Consider the following 13,193-nt stretch of genomic DNA (forward strand, 5'->3'; position numbering starts at 1 on the left):
GTCATACAGAGTGAAGTAAGTCAGAAAGAGTAAAACAAATACCGTATGCTAACAAAAATATATGGAATCTAAAAAAAAAAAAAAGGTTCTGAAGAACCTAGGGGCAGAACAGCAATAAAGACTCAGACTGAGAGAATGGACTTGAGGACATGGGGAGGGGGAAGGGTAAGCTGGGACGAAGTGAGAGAGTGGCATGGACATATGTACACTACCAAATGTAAAACAGATAGCTAGTGGGAAGCAGCCGCATAGCACAGGGAGATCAGCTCGGTGCTTTGTGACCACCTAGAGGGGTGGGATAAGGGAGGGTGGGAGGGAGATGCAAGAGGGAGGAGAGATGGGGATATATGTATATGTGTAGCTTATTCACTTCATTATAAAGCAGAAACTATCACACCATTGTAAAGCAATTATACTCCAATTAAGATGTTTAAAAATTAATTAATTAAAAAAGAAATCATGCTATCAAATTAATCCCCATATAGTCCAACGAGTATACTATCTTCCAAGGTAGCAGGGAAGACCCCATAATTCTAATCATTCACCTCATTAGATGTTCAATGAGCCCAGAGGATGATAAGGAATAAATAGGGACACCTAATGAGCGTTAATTTTTAAAATAAATTCTCTACAACCTATGTGAGGTTATCTTTCTATAGGAATCAATTCCTATCACTAAAAAACTTTTTGTGCAATTCCATAAGACACAAAGGATATCACTCCTCTCTTTGAAAATAATTTCTAAAACTCAATTTTATATGAAATATACATGTATAAGAAGAGAAACTTTACTCAGAGAATTGAAGAAAACCATATCCAAAAGCTATCTACTAGATCTAAAATGGCAATGGTAGATCAGAATTTATAACATCCACATTTTATATACTGAACATGTAAATACCAAACTCCACTGTTCCTAGAATAAGAAAATTAGTCTCTTAAAGAAAACGTTTTCGCCAGGCTGGGGTCCCAGAGTAATAGTATAATTCATATTCATTCTAATGACAATAAAAACCTCAGCACTCTCTGCAAAAAAAATTTTAAATAGTAAGAAAACAGCTCTGAAACAAAATATATATTCAGGAGAGAATATACTACTTTCAACTCGCTTGCTTATAAAATATTAAATATAATCAAATGGTTTGTTCAAATATTGTTTTTCGGGCTTCCCTGGTGGCGCAGTGGTTGAGAGTCCGCCTGCCGATGCAGGGGACGCCGGTTCGTGCTCCGGTCCGGGAATATCCCACATGCTGCAGAGTGGCTGGGCCCGTGAGCCATGGCCGCTGAGCCTGTGCGCCCGGAGCCTGTGCTCCGCAACGGGAGAGGCCACAACAATGAGAGGTCCGCGTACCACAGAAAGAAAAATAAAATTGTTTTTCCAATTAAATGGAAAATTAATCTGTCAATTTAGTTATAAACAGAGAAATTTAATATTTTCTGATAATCAAATATTTTAATTATTCAAGTAATTAAAATTTTTAGAGCTAATAGAATCGATGACTATGTTGGACCTCGAGCAACATTTTAGGTGGCCTTTTCTTTCCTCATGTCCCCCTAATGCCTCACTTAAGTAAGTCCCAGCAGCTCTTACCCTCTAATACCATGACCTTCTAGACAAAGCCTTAAAAGCCTCAGGGGGCTTTCCCAGGGCAACTGTGACCAACTGTCATACAGCAAAAATTATAAAGATGCAGAGACACTGTTAGTAACAGACTGAGGGTGCTCACCTTTTAACACCTGAATCCATGCTCAGTTACAAGATATTCTCAGGGGAAGATCAGAAGTGATTGAATAAGTGGATGAGGAACACCGTGCTCTCCACCAGGTCAAGGTTTTTGAAGTAAAACTTGCAACACAAGCCAGGATGCAGCCAAACATCGATGACTCAGAAGTATGACCCTGTTTCTAAGATTTACTTACGTACATGACTTAAGATTTAACAGGTTTTCTTCACTTTACCTGTAATCTGCCATTTTTAGCTTATAACTAATAAAAATCACAATATCATATCATATGGCATAAAAATGGCCAATCTAGTCCACCCAACAAAGAATCCAACTGTAATACACGGCATCAGAAAAAGTAAAAATTATTATGGACTTTTTCCTTTCAATTTATCACAACACTTATTCACTCAAAAACACATGGTGGTGGGGGGCTTCCCTGGTGGCGCAGTGGTTGAGAGTCCGCCTGCCGATGCAGGGGACGCAGGTACATCCAGTCTGGGAAGATCCCACATGCCGCGGAGCGGCTGGGCCCGTGAGCCATGGCCACTGAGCCTGCGTGTCCGGAGCCTGTGCTCCGCAATGGGAGAGACCACAACAGTGAGAGGCCTGCGTACCGCAAAAAAACAAAAACAACAAAAAAAAAAAACACATGGGGGATGAGTCGGAGCTACAAACAAAGAGTAACCAAGACAACACCAGTGCCATTTTAGCTCATGGAAACAGACATAAACAAAGATAAATGCAAATTCATAAATGTTATAAACAGAAGGCTGATGAAAGAAGAGACAATAATGTAAGGGCAGCAGGAATGTCCCCCTCCTGCAAGCATGAGGATTAGGGAGTGTCCCCTGGGGGGATTGGATACATGAAAGATAAGAAGGAACCAAATCTGTGAACTGGGAGGGACAGTCAGCCAGGCAGAGGCGAAAGGGAGACAAGGGCGTGTGGGGCAGGGGGAGTGTTAACGGAGCATCTATCTGCTGAGTGGAAAAATCTAGAGCAGACACACACACACACACATTCAGGACTGTGTAGAGAGGAATTAAATACGAAGGCAAAGTCCTAAGACTGAGAAAGGATGGCAGACAGAACAGAGGTGAGGACGGCTGGCCTTAGGGCAGCTTCTTCCAGGAATGAGGACAGGCAGCACAAGGCCAGGAAGGTTTGTAAATGTAGTGATGGGAACAGGAGGATACAAGAATGAATTCAGGGAAATACGGGATTACCGCAGGCAGGAAGAGACACTGCCCTTCTCAAAGGGTTTAACTTGATTCTGATTAATATCCACATTGCCATTTTATCTTACAGCTTGGGAATTATGGTATTTATTAAAAAGAGAGAGAGAAAACATTCCTCCATCTTCTAATCTTGTGAAGTTTGATTTACTAAAAATAAAAATATTTCAAGTAATATGTTCTTCTTGCAAAGGAGTATATATTTCTATAAATACATAAAGTGAAACCTAAAAGCCCAAACAAACCCCCCCTGCCTTGCAATACCATCAGGTGTATGTTGTGGAAATTACATGCTTATTTTTCAGTATTTTCTTCTTTAAAAAGAAAGCTGATCAACAACCTCCTTTCAGCCATAAGAGCAGAGAAAAGAAAGAGAGAAAGGAAGGAAGGGAGGGACAGAGGGAGGAAGAACTGAAGGAAAAAAAATGTCTCATAGGGCTTCCCTGGTGGCGCAGTGGTTGAGAATCCGCCTGCCAATGCAGGGGACATGGGTTTGAGCCCTGGTCTGGGAGGATCCCACATGCCGCGGAGCAACTAGGCCCGTGAGCCACAACTACTGAGCCTGCACGTCTGGAGCCTGTGCTCCGCAACAAGAGAGACCACGATAGTGAGAGGCCTGCGCACGGCGATGAAGAGTAGCCCCCGCTTGCCGCAACTAGAGAAAGCCCTCGCACAGAAACGAAGACCCACGGGGCTTCCCTGGTGGCGCAGTGGTTGAGAGTCCGCCTGCCGATGCAGGGGACGCGGGTTTGTGCCCCGGTCCGGGAAGATCCCACATGCCGTGGAGCAGCTGGGCCCGTGAGCCATGGCCGCTGAGCCTGCGCGTCCGGAGCCTGTGCCCCGCAACGGGAGAGGCCACAACAGCGAGAGGCCTACGTACCGCAAAAAAAAAAAAGAAAAAAAGAAACGAAGACCCAACACAGCCAAAAAATAAATATAATTTTAAAAGAATGTCTCATAGATTCACAGACCCAATGAAAATACTACAGGGCACATATACCCAGGCCTCAGTGGGGGAAAAAAGAACATAAAACCATTGGGCAAAATGTTTTAGTGCTTAAAAACGGCCATTTTTTCAGGACCATTCCAGAATCCTGTTGAAGGTAGCTGGAAAAAGCTTATATAAGACTGATTTTGAAAAAGTATACCTACCTAGATCATAACATTCCAAAATTTTAAATGGCTTAGAGGGATTCAATTGCTACAGGCAGGCTGCAGGAAACGGGTAGTGAAAACAACATACTGTAAGCCAAACATGTTAATGCAATTTCTTAACCAGGATTTTTAAAGGATAGCAGTTCCCCTGCTCACTGAACGTAGAAATAAAGAACAAATTTTCAAAAGCAAATGACATACAGATGGGTGGGGATAAAGAGAGACGAGAAAGCCTGTATTTTTTTCATGGTCATATTTAATCACACAGCTCACAACAAAATCTTGAAGACTGCCTGCAATGAATTTATGAAAAGGTACCTGAGGGTTGTAGCTAAAAAAGAAAATGCGCCTTTATCCACAGTGCAAGCTCGAAACATCTAGTTCTAGCAGCTGTATTCACAGGGAAGAAAATCATCAGCTACTAACAGACTCCCCGTGAAGGTTAATCCACACACCACCAAAGATTTTTCACTCGGTAGAATTTCTGAAGCACTTCCCTGCTGCTTGCAGGCTTTGAGCTCCATAGGCAAAAGAAGCAATAAAAATGGCCAGTCATAAAGGAACAGGAGAATTGACTAGTACCCCTTAAACTGCACCCCTCACTCTAAGAGCCCATGGGCAGCCCTGTGTCTCCGGAGCTCCATTCACTTCACAAAGGAACCCAGAAGCTTAGAAAGTGGCCAAGCAGAAATCCTAGTAAGACACTTAGCATTCTTAAATGGCATCCTTAGATCTAATCGTAGCAAAGCCACGCGTGCCTGCCAAAACCAAAAGGGAATATAAAAAATGGACACAGACACAGAGATGAACACTAATATCATTGTTATGTCAGATTATGTCCTTCAGAAAAGAACCAGAGATGATTTTAAATGATTAACTTTTATTTTAATTCTGGTAAGATGCCATGGAAGCAAGAATCCAATTCTGGAAGGATGATGAGGGCATTAGAAATACACCAGGGATGAAAAGGAACCAGCACAGCACCCCAAATGGTATTCCCAATATGCCAGGAGAAAAACAGCCAGCGACTGTTGTGACACAGGGAGAGTCACCGAGGCTATTCTTACCCAAAATAAAGATAGGAGAGCAGCACCTAACAAGTGCCCACGATGCACCAAAAACTGGATCTGCATTTTGATATGTGTTACTCACTCAATCTTCACGCATGAAGCCAACAGTGGGTATTATTTTCCCCATTTTGTCTATAGTGAAAGTGAAGGTTGCAGATTTTACACAACCGAGAAAAGGTCACGCCAGTGAGTTACGTGCCACTGAATTTACATAAGGGTAAAATGCTTGTCGCTCTCACGAGAAAACACCATCCAAAGTGGCCCTGCACGTGGCTGGCAAGGCTCCCTAGGAAACTCGTGTTTCCTTCTCGGAAGAAAGTCCACCAGCCCCCTGCGCTCCAGTCTTGTTCTTATATTTGATGCTATGAGTCTACTGTTCTTTGATAATACAACTAGAAAATGTGTAGGGTTTCTGAAAAATAATACGTGTCACATACAAAGATGACACTATCAGTTTTAAACCTCGACTAATGTTAAGACATGTATTTTAATGGCAGACATCCCATTATCAAAGTACAAGATAATCTGCTCTTGGCATATCCAGGAGACATGCCACCTCTCTTCAAAGGTTGTTTTGGTTTTATTTTTGGTGTTATTGTGAACATGACATGTTTCTGCTATAAAGAAACTCTCTGGCATTTTTATAATGAAAACTAAACTTAATTTTTAAAGCGATCGATGTTTTTAAGTTTCTACATTTGCTGCTGCTAGAGGTGAACACAATTCTATTAGCTTTGGCACAAGTTCTGCAAAACTTTGCCAACTAGGAAATAATATTAATAAATCCCCTGCCTTTTAATAGAAAACTGTAGAACTTTAGAATTGGGAGGCAGGGGCCTTTGATTATTTTTAACCAGATTATCAAGTCTTTTGGTTACTCAGTGTCTTTGTGCTAAAGAATAAACAAACCAACCACATCCCAGTTACTATTTAGCAGGACCAGAGCCTAACCTCCTGTCCCATTAGTGTGGCAGAGACCAGGAAGCCTGGCCAGTTCACATGTCAGAATTTCCAGAGCTCTTCCTTGTTCTAAGGGGTTGACCCTGCAGTCATTTCACTGACCGGTTTGCAGCTGTTGTAATCAGATTTCTGAAGAAGCCACCTCCTCATTTTGTCATTAAGAAAGTATGATCAGTTCATATTCTGGAAAACCAGTTATATGCTCTGGATGGTTCTAAGTGTCAATGAGATGAGATTTTTTCCCCCCCCATTTAGGAAAGGTTTTTAAGCACTTGGGGAAAGATGAGGATCTTGCCTGTGCAGGTGGATGGAAGAAAAACCAACCACGGAGAGAGGTGTGGGCCCACAGCATGACCCCTGACCCCGTCATTCATCACGCCAGGGTGAAATGGGCAAAACTTAGGAACATGAGGACTTACTGACTGACTTACTCACTTTTCTAAACTATCCCCATATAAAATCTGGATAAGCTTAAAAACGTTGCTTCACTACGCTGTTTACTCACATCCAAAACAGGCTCTAATTTTTAAAATTTACTTTTGCTCTAGCTCCTCAAAACTTTGGCTTTAATCAAATTACAATGAAATGTAAAAATGAAACACTTTCCATGATTTGCGACTACACTCACTGTGTAGCACATGAATAGCAATCATAATGTATAAATATTTTCAAAAGTTTTAAAAGTATCAGGATAAGCAGACAGTGTTGGACTCTTCTTTTTTGAGAACAGGACCAATGATAAGCATTCATTCCCTGGCATTATTTTATTACATAGGTTTTCTATTTAACCATCAGCTATTTTCTAATTATAATCTCTAGGAGTCAACAAATACAAGCTGATGTAAAAACAGACCTATCCCTGGATTAGCCACATTCATTTCAGAAGGAATAAGTGATGAAAATTCAGAAATGTTCTGTCTGCATGAAAAAGCCTGGAGCAAAAGCATCGTGGCTGGAGACAGTGACAAAAGTGCACAAAAGAAGAAAGAAAAAGGCAGTTCAGTGCTTTTAAAACTCATGGCCTCACAGGCTCCAAAGGGGAGGGGACGGCCCATTCAATGTCAAACCTAGACCTCGTGATCGCCACACATTTAAGGTCTTTCCCTGAGTCTGCCTCCCTCAGTATAATCTGCCAATTAGATGCAGTTTTTGCTTGATGGAAAGAACCTTAAAGCATGGACTTTTCTCTAAAGGTCAGGGCAGTCATCCCCTGTAACAGAGCGTAAGCGGTGGCTGGAATGTGCCTTCCACCTCCTAGTGTTTTCTGTTAATTGGCTTCAGGCCTGTTCACCCAGACAAGGTAGTGAAAATGGCAGGCTCCCAATTAGCTTAAATTTCCCTTAAGGTCCCTCTACATTCTGGTCCCAAATTCTCCCAATCATGTATTGTAAAGTTCCTGCCTCCTCTTCCGTGGAATGTATTAGTTGCAATAAACTGTGGGGATAGAAGAACAAAGGCAGCTTATGATCTATTTTCTGCCAATATTAAATTATAGTCCATGCAGAGTCAAGGAAATGGTAATCATTAAAAGGAATTCAGGGCTCCCCTGGTGGCGCAGTGGTTGAGAGTCCGCCTGCCGATGAAGGGGACACAGGTTCGTGCCCCGGTCCGGGAAGATCCCACATGCCGCGGAGCGGCTGGGCCCGTGAGCCATGGCCACTGAGCCTGCGCTCCGCAACTGGAGAGGCCACAACAGTGAGAGGCCCACGTACCACAAAAAAAACTACAGAAAGACCATGCACAGCAACGAAGACCCAACACAGCCAAAAATAAATTAATTAAATTAATTAATTACAAAAAAAGAGAAAAAACTGAGGCGGGTTTGCTGTGCTTTTTGTTTCTTGGGTCTCAGAGTCAAAATTTCGGAAGCAGGAGAACATTTTTAAGGCAACATGACAGAAACCCATTTAGTTTTCAAATCCTTTGTGCTTCCTCTGAGGGCTCCCAGGAGAAGGAAGTCACGAGATTGAGGTAAGAAAAGGATGTCTTTGAAAGATGCTCAGTCCTCTACCTTCTGAGATGACCCCGACGTAGGATGCCGCTACAGACAAATCTGAGCAAGGTGAGTCAGTCATGATTCTGGAATCATGTTGACTTTGACTCCAAGTGCTTCCTGGGTCAGAGTTCAGAGTTCAGATACACCACCTACCTTTAGAGAGAGAGGTAGACTAACCAACACTCTAACAGAGGGAAGGAAGAGTCAATCGTCCCCTTATCAATCCCAAAAGAGAAAGCACCTCAGCTTCCAGAGGTGCCTGCTAGCTCAGCACACACCCTCCTTTGTCCTTTTCATCCCTACTGTTTATTCCCACTGGCAAAGCTGATGTGGTCATAATTGCCTTCAAAAAACAGAGATAATGAGAAACAAGCACTCTAGTAGGAAACAGAGCAAAAACAAAACCACTGGAGGCATATACAATCTAGAACTCTCTTGACCTCTTCAGTCCAGATGGCATAACTAAAAGAAGACATCAGTTCCACTCCGGTGATCCCAAAGCATAAAGGCAAGGGCTGATTTTTTTTTTTAACCATATGAAATATTCTTTTATCTACATGATGACACTCCTTTACTATATTTTTAATGGCAAAAAAAAAAAAACACACAGAAGAGACATCAGGCCATTAAAGTCAAATGACTCATGGGAACAGTTAAATGAATAAATCCACAATTAAATGAGAATGGCTGGACTAGATTTCCAGTGTATCCAGCATAACCTATTTGTACTCTTCTGCCCAAACAATTGTGCTTACTTTTGGCCAAAGTTTTAATACGGGTTTTTTTGTTTTTGCTGTTCCTGTCCAGTTAAATAGACTTCAGGCTAGTTAATTATCCTGCTGATGGTAAATCATTAAATTTAATGAATGGATCGGCATTTCTTAAACTGAAGCCAAGGAAGAAGATGACTGCAGGCTCAGGAGTCAATAAGCTAATGTCATTTACAGTGGCTACACATACTAAGAAAGCACTTTTTCTTTTTTAACTTTCTTATCATGGAACAAATACTTCAAATAACTTCAACAAAAGCCAATCAAGGCTTAGTTTTGGGGGGGGGGGGAAAGGTGTTTGTGTCTCAATGCATCCCTTTTGCTTAAAAAGAAACCCCAAAATTACAAAGAAAATCTATACTACTTCCCTTAAAAACAGGCCTACAACGGCAATAGTAAGACAAAGTTATATATAAAGCCCAAAGTTATATTTTCAGAAATAATTAAATGTATCATATTTTAGAAACTCCGGGCTGCCAATTTTTTTTCTCCTAATCTTGCAATAAAAATGGTCAGATTCAGCATCTTTAGCTTGAACGGAGCCCTGACTGTGTTTAGTGATGAGCAATTGTGTTTCAGGGAAGGTAAACCCCCATTTCCACCCCCAGCACCAGGAGGTCAAACGCAATTAGTCTAAACCAACACAGGTACTTTTACTGCCTTTGATTTCAAAACGGGTAGGCAAGTCATGAGATTCTGGACAACAAAACACAAAGGGCATCTGGTGGGCGGGGGAAGGGGGAGGTGGTGGTGACAGGAAAAGCTTATCTGCTTTCAAATGGGCTACAGTGAAGAGAAGGGCCCGGCCCCCTTCCTCTGCAAGGATGTGATGGTCTGGACCCAGCAGGAAAGGACTAGTCAAGCCTGCGGGGCTCCGGGGGAAGCTGGGGAACCCTGACCCTCAGGAAGGCCACTGGGCCAGAAATGAACCCCTACCTTCCCTTCCCCCTGACTTATTAAAGGAGCAAGGAGTAGTTCCTTATCGTGCAATCTAGATGTTCTGTATTAGCACACAATGTTTTTCCAACAAATATACTAAGACACACTGAATTTGTCTGGGTACCGGGCATGAATCTAAGCCCTCAGCAGGTATTATATCACCAATGAGGCCAGCTCTATGTTTACCCCATCCGTTATGTCCGCTATGTGAATAAACGGAGGGGCAGACAAGGTGAGCAAGTGCACAAAGCCCACACGTGGGGAAGAGCCGATAGCAGCCAGTCTGACCCCAGGCCCGAGGTGAACTACCTCAGTCCTAAAAAGTTACTTCAAAGTGATAAGTTTCTCAAAACAATACAGATTTTAAACTAACTGGCGTTACTATTTCATTATCAGTGGGTTCTTCACTTGTTTTTATCACTTGTTTTTCCTAAGTAGAACTTCCACGGTTTTTAAACTATTTAATATCATCTGCAGGCACTTCCCTGGCGCTCCGCTGGTTAAGACTTCGCCTTCCAGCGCAGGGGGTGTGGGTTCGATCCCTGGTCAGGGAGCTGGGGTCCTACATGCCTTGCAGCCAAAAAACCAAAACATAAAACAGAAGCAATATTGTAACAAATTCAATAATGACTTTAAAAATGGTCCACATCAAAAATATATATATTAAGATTATTTCCAGCACACAAAGTTTTATACTCCTTACTATAGGATAAAAATCATTCCATCACAGGTATCAAAGGCAAACTGTCCTTTTTTATTGTTTCATAATCAAACACCCCACATACACAGAACTATTTTAGGAGGTTTATGCTGTAAAACATAGACTGAGATGAATTCAGCAAAATACTTAGGGTTTCTTTCCACTGATATCATTAATCTAAATTGAAAAACAGCTATTCCAGTATCTAGGCAACCGAATTATCAATAATTTTAGAAATTATTGAAACTGATACACAACAAAACATTCTGTCACCGAGTACTCACCTAGTTTGTGATCCATATGAACTTTTTAAAGAATATAGATGACGTAAGAACCAAATAAGTGCATTTTTAATATCAAAACTAATAAAACTACAAAGAAAACACTGGCGTCCCCACTACAGAGAAACACTGTGACTAACAATAAACAATCACACTTTAAAAAAGCAACACTGCAAGAATTTTTTATACATCAAAACTTACCAGATAAATTCTTAGTCTTCATACCAACAGTTTTGTTGCAAACAGCCCTCTTCCCAAGCCACTATGTATACTGAGTGGTAACAATTCTGATTTCATGAATTGGAGGTGACTACCCCACAGAGTGAACTCAGCTCCTCTGAAAACGTAGACACCTACAACAGGTCCTTGACATTTATGAAAGGACAAGTCCCCAGACCTGACAAGATAGTCTAAATGCTGAAACAACACTACAGCTTATATTTTTCCCATAAAGTGAAGTCAGGGATAACAGAAAATTTATTTTGCCTCTTCAGATCCTTTGACTTAATGGCCTCTCAGTCCGAGAGGAGAGCCCATGGGTAGTCTTGAAAGTCTACCTATAAACCACATTATTCACACCAAATATCTGTGCCTCACAGCCTAACAAGCTCTACGGTGGTGATACTTGAGAATCTACAGCACCTGCTTATGAGAAATCTTTGATCAGGAACCACCACCGAAATATTCTACATTTATGTTACACACACTCTGATACAGAGCCTGGTCCTTAACTACAGTCTGGCAGAATCACTTATCTCCAGTCATCATTGTGATGGAGGGCAACGTCTGGGGGATGTGCTAGGAAGTTACACCACCGACGCATGTAGAAGGATTCGTTTGTGTTACCTGTTCTTGCTTCTCCAGCCACTTGTCCACCATTGGGTGACTGGCACTCAGAGATGAGCGAGCATTGTCTCTCTGAAATTGGTTAGACCAGTTACTAGTGTCCCGTGGGAGGCTTCTGTAGTTTTCATCTTTCTATTCAAAAAGAAACAAAAAGGTGTCTTGTAAAAAACCAGATCTTGCAAATTAACAATGCACCTGGTTTTTCAAAAGTAGCAGAAAAATGATTCTACATATTTAAAATGTTTTTCCCGTGTCTATACCAAAAAGCTGACTGAGGACATTTCCTCCAGGTTAGACCTCAGAAATGCAGTCACCTGCCTGGGATAAGGGAGTCTGAGGGCTGTGGCCACACACACAGGCCCACAATAGACAGAAGAACACACTCTGCCCTCCTCTCGAATCAACCTCCCCAAGCCAAGGACATGCACCAGAAAATGGAAAATACTTCTATACCAGACTTTAATCATCACTCAATCACGGCATTTTCTCTTTTCTTCTTCCTTCCAATCTTAGAATAATACTGTGAGATATTTTCTATAATTCACCAAAAATGTTTAAACCAGGGAAGACAAATGAATTTGCTCTTTATTTAGATCCTCGCAGTTCTGTGACTTTGGGCAAGAGACTGAAGACTCTGGGTTCTTCTGTTGCCTCCTTCACAAACTAGTTGTAAACATTAATTCAAATATCAAGTAGAGAAAAAAATTAGTCTATCCCAATACATGGTACATAATAGACACATAGTTGTTCACTCCGACATGCTTATGACGAGTGATGTCTTTACATAAAAACCTAGTCAACTGATAAATATTTATTTAATACACCCCAGAGCAACCAAGGTATCTCTTTCAAATAATAATTTATAACAACTTGCTTTGGCTTTAGAGCTGCAAAACTTAATTTCAATGTTCTGGAAAGAAACGAGAAGGCTAGGATAAGGTAGGAAAGTCGAACATTTTAGTTCAATAACTAAATCCAAATATCTCCTACAAGAATAAATTTAAAATGTTAACCTCACTTTAACCCACTTACATCAGTGCCCACTTTAAGTACCCAAATGTTTTCCTTAAAAACTTTGCTAAGGGTAGCGTGGTTGTAAATATCATCATATACATGATTGATCCTTATTCTTTATTACTTAAACCACATGAGCAGTCAGCACACACACAGAAACAAAAAAGTGTAATATAATAGATTTGCATTGTATAGACCTTAGCAATAGACCAGGATACTGCTTTCTGTTTCATCAGAGAATAAAACTTAAAAATGAATTGATTGGGTTTCCCTGGTGGCACAGTGGTTGAGAATCCGCCTGCCGATGCAGGGGACATGGGTTCGTGCCCCGGTCCGGGAAGATCCCACATGCCACGGAGCGGCTCGGCCCGTGAGCCATGGCCTCTGAGCCTGCGCGTCCGGAGCCTGTGCTCCTCAACGGGAGAGGCCACAACAGTGAGAAGCCCGCGTACCAAAAAAAAAAAAAATTGATTTTCCTGGACCTATGCCAATGCTGTGAC

The 13,193-nt window shown here is 41.6% G+C and overlaps 1 protein-coding gene across 1 annotated transcript in view; it reads right to left on the bottom strand.

Annotated features, from left to right (window-relative positions):
* The window catches only part of PARD3 (par-3 family cell polarity regulator), a 377,491-nt gene that overhangs the window by 312,182 nt on the left and 52,116 nt on the right, over window positions 1–13,193 (bottom strand). The window contains 1 exon segment of the mRNA XM_024766062.1: window positions 11,680–11,811. Coding sequence (XP_024621830.1) covers window positions 11,680–11,811 — 132 coding nt within the window.

Source organism: Neophocaena asiaeorientalis, unplaced genomic scaffold (genome assembly GCF_003031525.2).
Source record: "Neophocaena asiaeorientalis asiaeorientalis breed wild unplaced genomic scaffold, Neophocaena_asiaeorientalis_V1.1 scaffold217, whole genome shotgun sequence".
NCBI classification, from domain to species: Eukaryota; Metazoa; Chordata; class Mammalia; order Artiodactyla; family Phocoenidae; genus Neophocaena; species Neophocaena asiaeorientalis.